Source organism: Hordeum vulgare, chromosome 2H, assembly GCF_904849725.1.
Source record: "Hordeum vulgare subsp. vulgare chromosome 2H, MorexV3_pseudomolecules_assembly, whole genome shotgun sequence".
NCBI lineage: Eukaryota > Viridiplantae > Streptophyta > Magnoliopsida > Poales > Poaceae > Hordeum > Hordeum vulgare.
The window spans coordinates 118,666,369-118,682,437 of NC_058519.1; the positions used below are offsets into that span (position 1 = coordinate 118,666,369).

At 43.5% G+C, this 16,069-nt stretch overlaps 1 protein-coding gene across 2 annotated transcripts; it reads left to right on the forward strand.

Annotated features, from left to right (window-relative positions):
- Window positions 1–2,797: 2,797 nt before the first annotated feature.
- On the forward strand, window positions 2,798–9,165 carry LOC123425457 (protein IMPAIRED IN BABA-INDUCED STERILITY 1-like). Of its 2 annotated transcripts, XM_045109162.1 has the most exons (9): window positions 2,798–3,818; window positions 4,359–4,643; window positions 4,743–5,060; window positions 5,774–6,001; window positions 6,740–6,837; window positions 7,058–7,169; window positions 7,304–7,834; window positions 7,920–8,052; window positions 8,659–9,165. In XM_045109162.1, exons 1-9 carry the CDS (start codon window positions 3,453–3,455, stop codon window positions 8,667–8,669), a joined length of 2,082 nt encoding a protein of 693 aa, XP_044965097.1. In that variant the 5' UTR covers window positions 2,798–3,452; the 3' UTR covers window positions 8,670–9,165. The 2 variants fall into 2 exon arrangements, with proteins under 2 accessions (XP_044965097.1, XP_044965095.1); XM_045109160.1 differs by lacking the exon at window positions 8,659–9,165 and having other exon boundaries at window positions 7,920–8,652.
- The last annotated feature ends 6,904 nt before the right edge of the window (window positions 9,166–16,069 follow it).

Consider the following 16,069-nt stretch of genomic DNA (forward strand, 5'->3'; position numbering starts at 1 on the left):
ATCAAGCATCCCTAAGATTAATTCGTGCTCGTCCTCGAGTAGGTAAATGATAAAAAAACAGATTTTTTGATGTGACATGCTATCCATGATGTATTCTTATGCATGTATGCTTATTGATAAATGATGAATTAACAAATATTAACACAAACGTTCGGCCATGGTTTATGTCCATTTACCCCAAGCGGATGCGGGCAAACGATTTCGGCTTGTGCTTTGGAGTTGCTATAAGAGCAACTCCAATGCGCCGACACAAACGGACGATGCTTTTGTCCGCTTGGGTCGGTCGTCCGCTCGACGTCCGCCCTCTTTAGGATTTGGGTCGGCAGTACGTCTAACATCTGCGACCCATATTTGGTGGCGTGGCTGGCTAGTCGTCCTTTTTAAACAAATACACACACGTTTTGCGTTATTTGACAAGCAAACATTTTAAAAAGTAGCATAGTTTCACAATCAAATAAAGCATAGTTTTCAAATAAATAAGTATAGTTTTACAAACTGAATAAATTAAATTGTCTCAAGTACATATGAAAAAAGATACATGTATTGGTTGCCAACATGAGGCCACATATGCTCAACCAAATCATTTTGCAGCTGCATGTGAGTTTCCCAATCACGCATTTCATAATGAAATTCGACGAACTGTTCAAACGTTGCCGCGCCTCCATGCTCATGTACAACATTCTCACCCTGAAACTGAAACCCTTTATCATAGATAAATTCCGGACGCTCATCTTGTATGATCTTATTGTGCATAATTACACAAGTAGTCATCATCTCCCACATCTTTTTGGTGCTCCAAGTCCTAGCAGGGTACCAAACGATGCCCCCATCAAGATTGCAAAACATCAAAGGAACGCTCGGCGCCCTTCCTAGCACTCTCTTGCTCTTGGGCAAATATTTTCCTCTTCTCTCCAACATGACTAGGGATTGTCTTCAAAATAGTGGTCCATTGAGGATAGATACCGTCACCTAGGTAGTATCCTTTGCCATAGTTGTGGCCGTTGATGGTAACATTCACCGGTGGGATGTTGCCTTACGCAAGCCTTGCAAACACCAATGAGCCTTGGAACACGTTGATATCATTATGTGATCCGGTCGTCGAAAAAAGAGAGCCTGATCCAGAGATCTTGTGAGGCCACGGCCTCAAATATGACAATGCAAGCCCTCACATGGCCCTTATAGTGCCCTCGACAAGCGGTAGGGCAGTTCCTCCACTCCCAGTGCATGCAGACCATGCTGCCAAGCATCCCCGGGGAGCCCGTGCTTGCATTCATTGCCAACAGGTGGATTGTATCTTGAGGAGTCGGCTCTCTCAAGTACTCAGACAAAACATAACAATCATAGTCTTGCAGAACCTGTACATGAACTCTAAGCATGTAGACTCGTTTATACGGACTTACTCATCAGTGAGATCATTGGGCACTCCGTCTGCAAACATCCGGATGGCTGTAGTGCATTTCTGATAAGATGAGAAGCCAATCTTTCCAAGGGAGTCCTCTTTGCACTCGAAATAGTTATCGTAACCGACCACCCCTCTCTAATACGGTTAAAAACATGCCTAGCCACACGAAAACACCGTCAAAAAATCTGATGTTTGAACAGTGAGTTGGTTGTGTCAAAGTAGTCCTTTCAAAGAACAAAATGATTGTTCTCTCGGTTACGATTCAACGCCAGAAGGTGTCCCGGGATCGAGCCACGGAACAACGATCGCTGTCTATTAAGGTGGTGATGGACCAACATGGCAACCAAGATCTCCTTCTCATCACCGGATGAGGAATCGTCGAAGTTGCAAAGAAAATTGTGAAAAAAAAACTCGTCGGCGGAGTCCATTTTATACCTTGGCAAACTGTCGAACAACTTGTGGGCGTCGTCGAAGGAGCTGACCGACGAAGAGACGCGCGCCTACCTTGGATCAGGTGGCTGGCCTCGAGAAGTTCCGGCGGTGAGACGGTGTTGGCGGCGAGGTGGCGACGTTAAGGGGAGGTGTGTCAGCACCGACAAATGGGTGGCGGCGACGACACGACGAAGGCGGGCGATGGTCTGCTATTGATATGGGGTGGGAGAGGATGACCAATGTGCCACCGACTAGCGGGTGAGAGGAAAGAGCAAGCGGGCGCCGCGCTCGTCCGTCTCGTGTCCGCGCTGACGCAAATCAGGCTAAAAATGGGCCGAAAATGGACATACCAGACGACCCAACACGCGGACGCAAACCGACCTTTGTCCGTTTCTTGTCCGTTTTTGACCCATCCCGCGCAAGTTTGGACCGCCTTTAGGGTAAAACGGACAGCGCGCGAACAGACCGGACGCGCGTGATTGTCCTCCCCTGACCCGTCCGTCGGTGGCACAAGCCTTCTTTTTCTATGCGGACAGATCTGGTCGGTCACGTCTGGAACATTTCAGAAAAGTATTGGATATAACCTCATTGTCCGTTCCAAACGAACAAAATCCAGAGGAGCGTAGATGTGGTCGTGCGCTCGAGTTGGGTGTGCGCGGGGTGCACAGCACAGAGTGCATAGGAGAGAAGGGATGCCCCGAGAAAGCAAGGAGCAATGCTACATGTACGGAAGTTTTAGTTTTATAGGCTGAGATGAGGTGGAATGTATTGATTGGAGACTAAGATGAAGTGGGCCCACCCAAAAATCAGGAGGAGAGATTAGTGTGGAGAAAGACCAGTCCGTTAAATCTTATAAAAAGTTTCCGTAAGTCTACCATTTTTTGGAAAGCAAGCAGGGGGAAAAAAGCGCCGTCGTCTACCACCAGTCCACCGCGACCACCCTCTCTTCGCGTTGGAAGGACCATTTAAAGCCCCCGTTCCCACCTGCGAGCCCGCCCCCACTACTCCGTCCTCCGCGCCACTCATCCAGGGGAGCTTTCCTTTGCTTGCTCCCTCCCCACCCCCGCCCCAAATAAATTCCGTTCCGTTTCTTGATCTGTTCGCTACTCCGGCGACGCGGCTTGCCGGCGGTCACGGCCTCGTTTCTGTTCTTCAGGCCAAGCGGCTACTTGATCCGTCGCCCGCCCGCCTTCTAAGAAAGGCCGCCGTAGCTTTTCTTTTCCGCCTGGCGGCAACGGGTGTCTCGTGCTTTGCCGCCCAGAACCCTCTCTCCTTCCCTGCCGATCACGGCTCCGCGGCCGGCCGCTGTCTCGATCTGTCCTAATCGGCGGAGCTGGTGGGCGACGTCAGCGTTTCGTCTCCTTTCTTTGTGTTTGCTGGTGGCGAGCGCCATTTATTACTCCCCAGGTCAATCCCGACTTGTTCTTCACCCCTGCCGGCCGTGCTTGCCCCGTGACCACCACGCCTTTCGGCCGAGCCTTCGGTCGGTTTCCTCTTGATTCTTCCTGTTCCCCTCTATCCATCCAATGCGTCAGTGAGGAGCTTCAGACCGGTGGAAGGCGGGCTCGCCGTGTATGGTCTGACGTGTTTGGTGCTGCCGTGCTAGCGCGCCGCCGAGATGGGCTGCGTCGCGTCTAAGAAGGCCATCGTCTCGGTCACGCCGGCGGCCGACTCGTCCGGCGTGCTCCGGGACCGCGCGCCGGAGCCCGCTGCCGTATCCGCCTCTTCCCTGCGCAGCTCGGCTGCTGCTGCTGCGGCTGCGGCGGCGAGGTTGGTGGAGAAGAAGGACGACGCGGAGGAGCCGGGGAAGGCCGTCGTCGCCGTGGCGGCCGCGTCCCGGAGCTTCCGGCTGCGGAACCTCCGGAGGAGCCTTGAGGGGGAGCAGGTGGCCGCCGGGTGGCCGTCCTGGCTCAGCGCCGTTGCCGGGGAGGCCATCCAAGGCTGGATCCCTCTCAAAGCCGACTCTTTTGAGAAGCTTGAGAAGGTACTGTGCCGCTTTCGCTTCAGGTTTCCTGCCAGATTCAGTTTAATACTAGGTCATTTTCCATTGCAATTTTTTTTACCATGCATTGGAATGCTTAGAACGAAAACGGTTATTGGATTTGCTATTTGTGTGGTGGTAGGCATATTTATGGAATCTTATATTAGTATAGTACTGCCTTGTTGGGTGATGTACTAAGACATGAAGAATAAACAAGTACTAGGATTGTGTTGTGTTAATGATCAGAACTCAGAGAGGGGGGGGGGGGGGGTAACATGGGGGATTTGGTGCCTCCTACTGTCAGCTATGACAATTTTTAGGTGGGAAATTCACTTTCTACCATTTGTTCTATGCTGTCATTGTCAAGCTGGTAACGATGCAGTCACTGACTGCTAATTTGGTAGCACTAGGGTATATTTGCAGCAAGCAGGATGTAGCTGTGGATCACATGATAAAATTGTCTTTTGATGTTTTTGCTTGTTGTTGTTGTGATGTACAGTTTTTAACCGGCGCTTTATTTCTCCAATACACACATTTGTGCAGGTTGGGCAAGGCACATACAGCAGCGTATTTAGGGCACGTGATCTTGACACTGGAAAGATTGTCGCACTGAAGAAGGTGCGGTTCGACAATTTTGAGCCAGAGAGTGTCAGATTCATGGCGAGGGAGATACAGATATTGAGAAGGCTTGATCATCCAAATGTCATGAAGCTGGAAGGCTTGATTACTTCTCGGTTATCATGCAGCCTTTATTTAGTGTTTGAATACATGGAGCACGATCTTGCTGGACTTTGTTCCTCCCCTGACATCAAGTTCACTGAAGCACAGGTATGCCCATTTTGAAGGAAGTGTATTTGTATTCCTCATTCTGTACAACTTTGACATTGCACTGTGTTGACCTGGCATTGTCCCTGATTCTTATTGCAGGTTAAGTGCTACATGAACCAGTTGCTGTCAGGACTGGAGCACTGCCATTCACGCCGCATTGTTCATCGTGACATCAAGGGTGCCAATCTCCTTGTGAATAACGAAGGGGTTCTAAAAATAGCTGATTTTGGTCTTGCCAATTACTTTGACCCAAGTAAAAACCATCCTCTGACCAGCCGGGTTGTTACACTGTGGTACCGACCACCTGAACTACTGCTAGGGTCAACTCACTATGATTCAGCTGTTGATTTGTGGAGTGTTGGGTGCGTATTTGCCGAGTTGTTTCGTGGAAGACCGATCTTGCAGGGAAGAACTGAGGTAATTTAATTTGCTTGCACTAACCAGTACAACTCATTATTTATATCCTCTTTAGTCACAAGGATAGGTTGATGTATGTATGAACTGCCTAGTTTACCAGGTGTGGGCCCTTCGGGTCTCTGTCAAAGCCTTATTTGAGAATCATGATCATGCTGAGTGCTAAATGCTCCCTCCGTTCCTAAATATAAGTCTTTTTATAGATTCCACTAGGGACTACACAGAGGAAAATGAGTGAATCTACACTCTGAAGTATGTCTATATACATCCGTATGTAGTCCGTAGTGGAAACTCTAAAAAGACCTGTATTTAGGAACAGAGGGAGTAGTAAATACTAAGATAAAAAAAGTACCGTGTAACCTTTTTGACTAATTTTGATCAATAATATGGTGCGGGAGAGGAGGAAATTGATATGAAAATATTATTATACTGCTAATGTTATTAAATGCTACAATCTGAATAGCTGTGGTTGTGATGTCAATGAGCTTTAACCGTTACCACATCTAGTTTTATCTTTTATGCTTTAGTTATGCCTTCTATAACATATTCCCTCTGCCCCATAGTATAAGAGCGTTTTTTACACTAGTGCAGTTTAAGAAACGCTCTTATATTATGGGACGGAGGGAGTAGTTATCACCGATATTACATGTTTCAACCTTTCCATATTTGAGCTGGCATCCTATATGTCAATGGCGTAAATCTCTTTCATGTTTCAGGTAGAACAATTGCATAAGATTTTTAAGTTATGTGGCTCCCCTGCTGATGACTATTGGAAGAAGTCAAGGTTGCCTCATGCAACAATATTTAAACCGCACTGTCCTTATCTAAGTACCCTTCGAGATGTTTTTAAAGAGGTACCGCAACATGCATTCAGTTTGTTGGAAACTCTTCTGTCGGTGGAGCCATACAAGCGTGGTACTGCATCATGCGCCCTTACATCTGAGGTAAGATCCCATCATGCGATATCACATATTTGTATGTATAATGATGAAAGATTGGAAACGATAGTATGTATTGAATTTTTTAATTGCACCTGCCAGTTTGTGCTTCTTCAAGTTCACCACTAATTCTATCCTACATTTTTCCTTCTCGGTATTCATCAATATGGGATATTATATTTCCGCTCATGCAGTCAAGAAATAGCAGTTCTAGCAATAGCTATACATAATTACTGGATCAATGTGAATACCTAATTGTGATCTGAGATGCTGATTTTTCACTGACTGTTCATGCAACAATGTTTACTATTATTGTTGGTGTGACTATAGCATGCATCTTCCATATATGTAGAATGGTGTTATCATGGCTATGAGATGCTTAGGTTTAGTCTGAGCAAAGTATTATTTGTCATCACTTATATTATCTTCATGTAGTGCTGGTGTCCATGCATCCACAGTTTCCTGACAGCAGACACCCAACCCTGGTAGGGGGTGATGATTGGATGTTTGTCTGGTGGCATCATGTTCCAATTTGACTTACTTCCCATGCAGTTCTGCTGCCATTTCGTTTACAATGCATTAGTCTTTTGCAGATAATGTGTGTTCTGCAGTGCTGTCATTTCTAGTATCATCGTTGCGCGTTAATCTTATTTGTATCTGTTATAAAATTTGTTAGACTGGGTTGTCGAATCAAACTGCTAATAACGCCTTATTAATATCTTGTGTTTTCTTTTGCTGGAACAGTTTTTCAAGACAAAACCTTATGCATGTGAACCTATAAGCTTGCCTCAGTATGCACCCAACAAGGAGATGGATGCGAAGTTACGAGAAGAGTTGCACAGGTGGGCTTTGTTTAAATTTGGAATAATTTGTTTCAGAAAATAAGTTAGAAACTTATTTATGTCTTGATTCAAGTACTCTTTATTATTGCTTTGCTTCATAAGTTGCAAAGGACCTTCCAGCACTACAACATTTTTCTTGTTGGAAGTTGAACAAAAACATTCGAACACTGCCAGAATCTATAGCAACTAACAACCCTATTTCCTTTTTGTTTCTTTTCAGAAGAAAGGCCAGTGGCAGAGGGCATGGGCCAGAAGCATCAAAGAAGTCATCAAGGCTAAACAGAGCAGCAAGAGAACAAAATGCAGCCAATAGGCAAACTGAAAACGGAGAGGTATTCATTTTTTTATATGACAAGATGCATACACTAACATCAACAGTGGATCTATTCGGTAAACTGTATGAAGATTTCTTAGTTGATGATGATGCCACCCATTAAAGCTCTTATGTATTCCTTTCTTTCTTCAGGAGTCCAAAACCAAGCCAAAGGTAATCAAGGATGGTGCAATGCAGGTTCATACAAAGGTTAATGGTGATGCTAGGCTATTCACAGACACACAACTTGTGTCCGCGGCCCAAGTTAAAGAAAGGGCTCGTCATGTTAAGAATGATTTACGGGAGGAAATCCCTTTCTCTGGGCCCTTGATTGTTTCATCATCCAGTGGCTTTGCATGGGCCAAAAAACCGGAAGGTCGTTCTTTTACTAGATCACGGAACAGATCTAGTTCAAGAGGCGAATTCACTGACGTAGATTGGGACAACAAGCGACAAGCTAAAGAGAACATTGGATTGGAAGAACAACATAGCAGAGATGTGCATGTAGCACGTGTCAACTTGAAGGTCCGAGAGCCTCAGGAGGTAGCGAAGCGTGCAGTTCTGAAGAAGTGGTCACAGTTAGAACGTCCAGATTCATTTGATTCTCGTGACACTTATCACTCTCAGAATTTTTCGAATGCAATATATCTTGGGGATGCTCTCTCATCAAAAAATAGCATGAAGGTGAGAAGGCATTTTTTATTTGATAGTTTCAGTCTCTTTCATATTATTAATGAAGATGTAAGTAATGTGCTATTTGAAACTTCAGGATGACCACTATCAAGGAGAGAGGGTTGAATATTCAGGCCCTTTATTGTCCCAAACCCACAAGGTTGATGAATTGCTAGAGAAACATGAGCGTCACATTCGGCAAGTGGTCCGAAAATCGTGGTTCAGGAGAGGTAATGTGGTTTCATAAATCAATGGATACTTGTTACATGTCTAACCTACTCAAATACTCTATGTTTTTGTTCTTTGTCTTTATGGAGATCTCGTAATTGTGGGTCGGACATCTAGTGAAGCGTCAATAAAAATTATACCGCAAGCTACATTTCAAGTAGTTTCTTTTGTCACTTTACTAACCTGAAAGAAACACCACCTTTTAATATATATATATACAAGATTGCCAAAGATACCCAGTTGCTGCTATAACAGATACCTCAAGTGTTTTGCTGAACCTGATACCTAGCATGTGTTGGCGGCATACCAATCACTAGCTGGCGTGGATAGAATATTCGGCTATGTTAAAATTGGGAAATATTTTTGGGGAATCTGCTCAGTACAGGAAATGCATGCTAATCTAAAGATTTTGAAATGTTTTTTTTTATGTTCATACAACCACTACCTATAGTTGTATTGTGCAAACTCACAGCGCTGCAATAGGCGCATAAATTGGGTAGAGTGGACTTCAACTGTTATTTCTATTTTCCATAGCATCTGCTTCTTGATCTGATAATCTTGTACTATGACTCTGCATCTGACGACCGCCTGGTGTTTATTGGTAACAGGAATAAAGTGAGGAAAAGCTTGACCATTTTTCTTCATTGGCGAAGCAGCACGCTAGGCACTTTGTACATAGCGAAGAGGGCGGGTTGTCCGAATCAGGAGCTGGCATGTTTCATCTTGGTTGCGTTTGTCCATAACACGACATCGGTGACTTGAAGATCACTGCTGAGAACATTATGATTCCCGGGCTCACGGCAAAATCAAGCATGACTGCATCCACTGGAGAATAACTCCGGCGCGTGCTTAGAAGACCGAAAACGGCTATGCCATATCAGTTTTCTTCTTCTTTTCCACTTTTTTTTGGTGCTTAGGAATAACAGCTGACGAATGTAGTGAAATGTGGGGTTTGAGTTGTATTGAACCAGTCAGCCATCTGTGTAGCTGAATCAATAACCACTACGATATGGTCCAGTGATTCTTGTATAGCTACTAGCTAGCATCTGCAAAGGGTAACTAGAAATTGAAGACTTGCTACCGCCAACAAAAAATCCAAGTCTTTATGATCTGAATGTGCCTCTCACCTTTTCTTTTTCTTTTTGAAATGAGAGGGATCTCCCCCTAGCCCCAACTTTTATTAAAAAGCTAAGGCAACCAGACCAGAGTTATAAGGTATAACCACACTATTAGAGTATATTCGGCCGGTTTAGTTGAATTGTAATCTATCTCTTCTATACTTGGACTCCAAGACTTTGTATTTATATAAGCAGCCCATTAAGGCATCAATCAATATATATAATTATCATCAATTATCATGGTATCATCGAATCAGTATATAAGCAGCCCTCTGGTTTTGAAAATCTTTCCTCACCGAGTCTTCTTAACAAATCGTTGTATGGTCTTAAACAGGCTCCTCAAGCCTTATTCCAGCATTTTGCTAACTTCGTTCAAACCTTTGGCTTTGTCCCTTCTAAATCCGACTCCTCTCTTTTTGTTTTTCATTTCTCCAATAACACCGCCCATCTCTTATTATATGTAGATGATATTGTTCTAACCGCTTCTTCCGATACTTTCCTACATCAAATAATCTCTTCTCTCATTCATGAATTTTCTATGACTGATCTTGGTCCTCTACATCATTTTCTTGGTATCAATGTTTCTCGTACTCCCTCTACTATTTTTCTCTCCCAACGTCAATATATTATAGATTTGCTCTCTCGTGCCGGCATGTCTGATTGTCAACCCTGTCGAACACGTGCTGACACCGGTGCCAAATTGCCGGCTGATGGTGAACCCGTTCCTGACCCCACTTATTATCGCAACGTTACTGGTGCCCTTCAATATGCTACTCTCACTTGTCCTGATATTTCCTACTCTGTTCAACACGCCTGTCTTTTTATGCACGACCCTCGTGCTCCTCATCTTGCTCATATTAGACGCATACTTCGCTATCTCAAAGGTACTCTAGACCATGACCTCCTTATTAATTCTTCCTCTCCAACAAGCTTGACAGTATATTCTGATGCAGACTGGGCAGGTTGTCTCGACACTTGATGATCCACATCCGGCTATTGTGTTTATTTGGGTGATAATGTTGTTTCTTGGTCTTCGAAAAGGCGGGATACAATTTCCAGGTCATCCGCTGAATCTGAGTATCGGGTTGTTGCACATGCTGTAGCCGAGGCCGTCTGGCTTCGGCAGCTCCTCGTGGAGCTTCATCGACCACTCGAGCGTGCTACCATTGTTTACTGCGACAACATTTCAGTAGTCTATATGGCATCTAATCCAGTTCAACATCGTCGCACGAAGCACATTGAGATTGACATCCACTTTGTTCATGAGAAGGTGGCTCTTGGCGAGGTTTGAGTTCTACATGTTCCAACGACTGCGCAATTTGCTGATATCTTCACCAAAGGGCTTCCCACCGCATCTTTCACCGACATACGCTCCAGTCTCAACATCGTCACGCCCGACGTTGACACTGCGAGGGGATATTAGAGTATATTCAGCCGGTTTAGTTGTGGTAGTTTGAATTGTAATCTATCTCTCCTATACTTGGACTCCAAGACTTTGTACTTATATAAGCTGCCCATTGAGACATCAATCAATATATAAAATTATCATCAATTGTCACACACAAACACCAAATAGGGTCTAAACTAGTCTAGCCCTATTACAAGCAACTTATATGTGGCACAAAAGAGGGCATAGATAGATAAGACATTACAAGGCACCAAAATCATCCTACTCCTTGCCATAACATACCAAACCCTACCAAGCAATCCTAAGCAACTCCCCTCTTCGATGATTCAAAAAGCCTTAAGCATCGGAGAAGAAGAGCACCTTGGACGTCTGAGCATAGAATTTTCCACTGTCTGATCAAAGATCCCACCAGATCCATAATGCAGTGCATATTCCACCACCTTCTTCCATGAAAGACAAATTCATTCCGCAAAAGCCATAAGCCCCATAAGGTAGCAGAAGAAACAACATTGACAACCTCACGACGTTCTTTTTCTGTTTCCACTCAATAGTTAAATCCACACAAAAAAGAAGGTACAAAAGTACCAGAAGCCTCAAACACAATTGACCAAATCTTCCTAGCAACAATGCACTCAAAAAGCAAATGTTGTATGGTTTCTTGTTCACCGCAGAACACACATGTCAGGTCATCAACATGTCTCCATTTAGCTAAATTATCTCTAGTCAAACATTTGTTATAATATGCCAACCAAAGGAAGACATGAATATTAGGTGGAACTTTGATTTTCGGCACACAATCCTTGATATCAGAAGATATACCACCAAAATTGAGCATTTTATAGAAAGATTTCACACTGTATCTGCCAGAAGGCTCTAAAGTCCAGATAGGGACATCTACATCATCAGAAGGAATAAATGTTTTCACCAGGTCAAGCAGATTATACCAGCTATTCATCAAGTGAGCATCCACACACCTCCTAAAAGTGAGTTGCAATTGCACCCCATGCCAGATCTGGGCAAGAGAAGCCTCTTGTTGGTGACAAATATTAAAAATAAATCCGAGAACGTTATTAAGAGAACATTCCCCAATCCAAATATCACGCCAAAAGGCAATGTTAATCCCATTCCCAGGAACCCACTTAAATAAGTGTTTGGCAGCCCCAAGGGCCCAAGTCACACTCTTCAAGAAAGGAAATCCTAGTGTATTTTTTGACCAAAAGAAGTTTGGTTTGTCTACACCATATTTGTAACAAATAATTTTTTCCCAGTCTTTATCAAACTCATCATACAACCTTTTACCCCATGAAGCTAGCAGTGCCATATTGAATTCCTTAAGATGGACCCCCAAACCACCAAATTCCTTCCTTCTAGACACTAGCCCCAATTAGCTAAGTGATACTTGTGAGTATCCCCCACATTAACCAAAAGAAGTGGGTCATTTGAGAGGTGATGGAATTAATAACACACTTAGGAAATTTCATAATAGACATAAGATAAATGGGGATGCTTGCAATGCAAGTAGTCAAGAGAATTAATTTGCCTCTATAGGATAAATTCCTACCCAGCCATCCAACAATATTCTTAATGATCCTATCAATAATAGGTTGAAGATCCTCCCTCCTAAGTTTCTTAAAATGGAAGGGACTCCCAAATATTTAAAGGGGAACTCCCCAAATTTACAGCAAAAGATTTGAGCAAATTCTTTAGACAACTCCTCATCCACATTCAAAGTATGTAGATCACTCTTATGGAAGTTAATTTTCAATCGAGAAAGTTTATCAAAACAAGTAAGGATCAATTTTAAGTTCCTCACATAGGCCATGGAATTTTCAAGGAACAGAATAGTGTCATTAGCATACTGTAAACCGATGACCCCTCTAGGAATTACTTGTGGGAGAAGCCCAACAATCAGATGATGATTAGAAGATTTAGAAAGCATTTTAGAAAATACATTTGCTACCAGATTAAACAACAAAGGAGAGTGAGGGTCTCCTTGCTTAAGCCCCCCCCCCAAATGGGGGCCATTGGTTTCATTTAATATGACCTGAAAAGTCTCTTGATGTAAGGTACCGTAAATCCATCCTACCCATTTCTCATCAAAGCCCCTAAAGAGGAGCGTTTCTTTAAGAAATTCCCAGCTAACTTTGTCATAGGCTTTCTCATAATCAAGTTTCAAAATGTGCCCACTGATGTCTACGCACGCTTCTATTCTTGTAGACTATGTTGGGCCTCCAAGCGTAGAGGTTTGTAGGACAACAACAATTTCCCTCAAGTGGATGACCTAAGGTTTATCGAACTCAGGGAAGTAGAGGTTCAAGATGGTCTCTCTCAAGAAACCCTACAACTAAGATACAAGAAGTCTCTTGTGTCCCCAACACACCTAATACAATTGTCACTAGTATAGGTGCACTAGTTCAGCGAAGAGATGTTAAAAGGCAAGTGATATGGATGGTAAAACAAGGTATTGTAAATCTTAAATAAAAATGGCAGCAAGGTAGAAAGTGACAAAAGTGAGCATAAACGGTGTAACAATGGTGAGAAACAAGGCCTAGGATTCATACTTTCACTAGTGGCAACTCCCAACAACATTAACATAGTCTAATCACATGATATTTCCACAAAAACATGCAATGGTTACGTACTCGGAGGTCATTCCTTTGTGATCAAGAGAGGACGAGAATTATGTAGGGCTACAAAAGCACACCTCTGAGTTCGTAGTTCTCACTATGGATTTCCCATTGTCACCGCGACCATCCAAAGAGAGTACCACAATCACCACAACGTATCTCAAGGATAGTCAAAGACAAGCACCAAGAGACTCTCAATCTTCAATCAACCCACAAAAGAGGAAATCACTCATGAAAATATTCTTCTAATCCATGTCCAATAGACCGCTGTCACCATGGTCTCGGGGATTATACTAGATAAGATCAAGTGAGCACATCTATCCAATACACAGAAGAAGGGGAAACATCATGGGATCACCCTAGATTAACATAGCCCATGATCACAATCAAGATCACATCATGAGAGAGAGAATTAACCACATAGCTACTGTAGAAGACCTCAGCCCCGAGGAGGAACTCCTCCCACTTCATGGAGGGAGGAAGCAACATCGATGGAGATGAATCCGGGGGAACTTCCCCGTCCTGGCAGGGTGCTGGCACAAGAATTCTGGTCCCCCGAAACTTGTTGGCGATGGCGGCGGAGATCGGAATTGCTTCTGGAGAAAATGATTTTTTGAATCAGTGTTTCCTCCACGGGGGTAAAAATAGGAGCCAAAGTAGGGCACTAGAGGAGGTGGGCCCCACCCAGGTGGCCTATGGGCGCGACCAGGGGGTAGGCCGTGCAGGGAGGCCGCCTGGGCGACGCCTGGCTCCCCTCTGGCCCACCTTTGGTGCTCTCAAAGCTTCCGTCACGCTGATTTTTATATATTTTTCTCGGGATTTTTGGGACTCCGTAAATTGGGGTAAAAGTCCGTGCAAAAAAGACATCAGCAGACAGAAACTAGCACTAGGTGCACTGAGTTAGTAGGTTAGTCGAAATATGTGTAAAAAGGCATAAAAGTGTAGCAAAACATATAACAATGTCACCCAAAAGATCATGGAACAAGCATAAATTATAGATACGTTTGGGACGTATCAACATCCCCAAGCTTAATTCCTGCTCGTCCTCGAGTAGGTAAATGATAACACAAATAATTTCTGTGGTGACATGCTAACACACATATAAGAACTTCAAAGTAAAGCAAGTAAGATATGCAATTTAAGTCAATATAATAACAAGCAAGAGTCTATATTTAGTATTGAAAATAGGAAAGTAAGAACATAAAGGTGCAAGAGCTCTCGCTGGCCGTGACTCGAATGTCTCCAAATGGTGTTTGCATGCAAGAAATGGGAGATGGGTTTAGAGAATAAAATATATTTTTAATTGAGAACTCAATCTACTAAACCTCACACTTGATCTCCTTCAGAATCTTATTTTGACTCATCCCCAGACCACTAGTCAGGCACAAGTCAAAATGATCCTCTCCCTATCGACTTTGAGCACTCATGTAATGGATGAGCGCAAGCAAGATATGTTGGCACTTAGGATGGCAAAGAGAATAATGATGGGGAAGGAAAACAAAAAGGGGTGAAGTCTCACATCAATGAGGACAACCATAGGCGAGAGAAAGCCAAATGATAGATATGATGTGAGGATTAGGGATTGCCATGCAACGGATGCACATATAAGCTAAGGTAAGCTCTCCAATGGAACTAGTGGGGGTGCATCCAACTTGCTTGCTCATGAATACCTAGAGCTCATTTGAGGAGGCTCATCATTGGAATATGCAAATCAAGTTCTATAGTGTAAGGGTCCCCACATAGTTATGCATGAATGATAATATCTATGTAGTACAAGTATAGCAATGGAGTACGAGTGTGGATCTTTCAAAAGGAATAGTAGTGTTGCCCCCTTCTCTCTTTTTTATTTCTTTATTTCTTTTCTTTTTTCTCTTTTTTTGGTGGCCTCTTTGGCCCTTTCTATTTATCTCTCATTTGTCCTCTTTGTGATTTTTCATTTGTCCTCTTTGGGATCTTTTCCTCACTTAAGGGCAACACTCTATGTTTTACAAGAGTAAAAAGAAGATCCTCACACTTTATAAGAAGTACTCAACATAAAGACAAATGAAAACTATCATGATGTATACAAATGTATGCCCCTGCCAGTGTAGCACGATATGTAATGATACTAGCGCGTCATGTAGCAATAATAAGGGCAAGGCCCAACTAGCATGCGGCTCCTCGATCAAGCAAAAGCATGTATGACATGAAGATCAAGTCATGAGATGGTGGATGTTGCATGGCAATGTATCTCGGAAAGGTTATGGAAATGCCTTAGTAGGTAGGTATGGTGGCTGTTTTGAGGAAAGATATAATGAGGCTTACGATGACAGAGCGTATAATGCCAAGGGTTTGGATGCACCGACGAAGTTTGCACCAACTCTCAAGATGAGAAAGGGAAATGCACGGTACTGAAGAGGCTAGCAAAATATGGATGGTGGAAGTGCCAATAATCGAATACTCGCATTAGTCCGAAAAACTCATACACTTATTATCGATAACTCTCTATCTAGTTAGGAGATTCACAAAGAGACAAGTACCCCGAGGAGGAGTGTTTGGGGGTTTGGTTATCCTTGCGCATCCACGACCCATGGTAATGTGAGGGTACCCTATATATTCCAACCCCTCCATAGGTTAGCGATCAATCTAGTAGCTAGAGTTCTCAACTAATTTTTAGTTTTTTGAAAAACACACGGATTTACCAAAATACGACACCTATCACTAATAGACTCAAGATCTTGGCACCAATAGTCCAAACATTACTCAAATCAATACCTCAAAACTGTTGCAAGTTACTACTATACTTAAATAGCAACCTCAGTTACCTACTCATGCAAGACACACAACTCAGTGCAATGAGCCAACTCTCTAAACAAGATAAGCATGA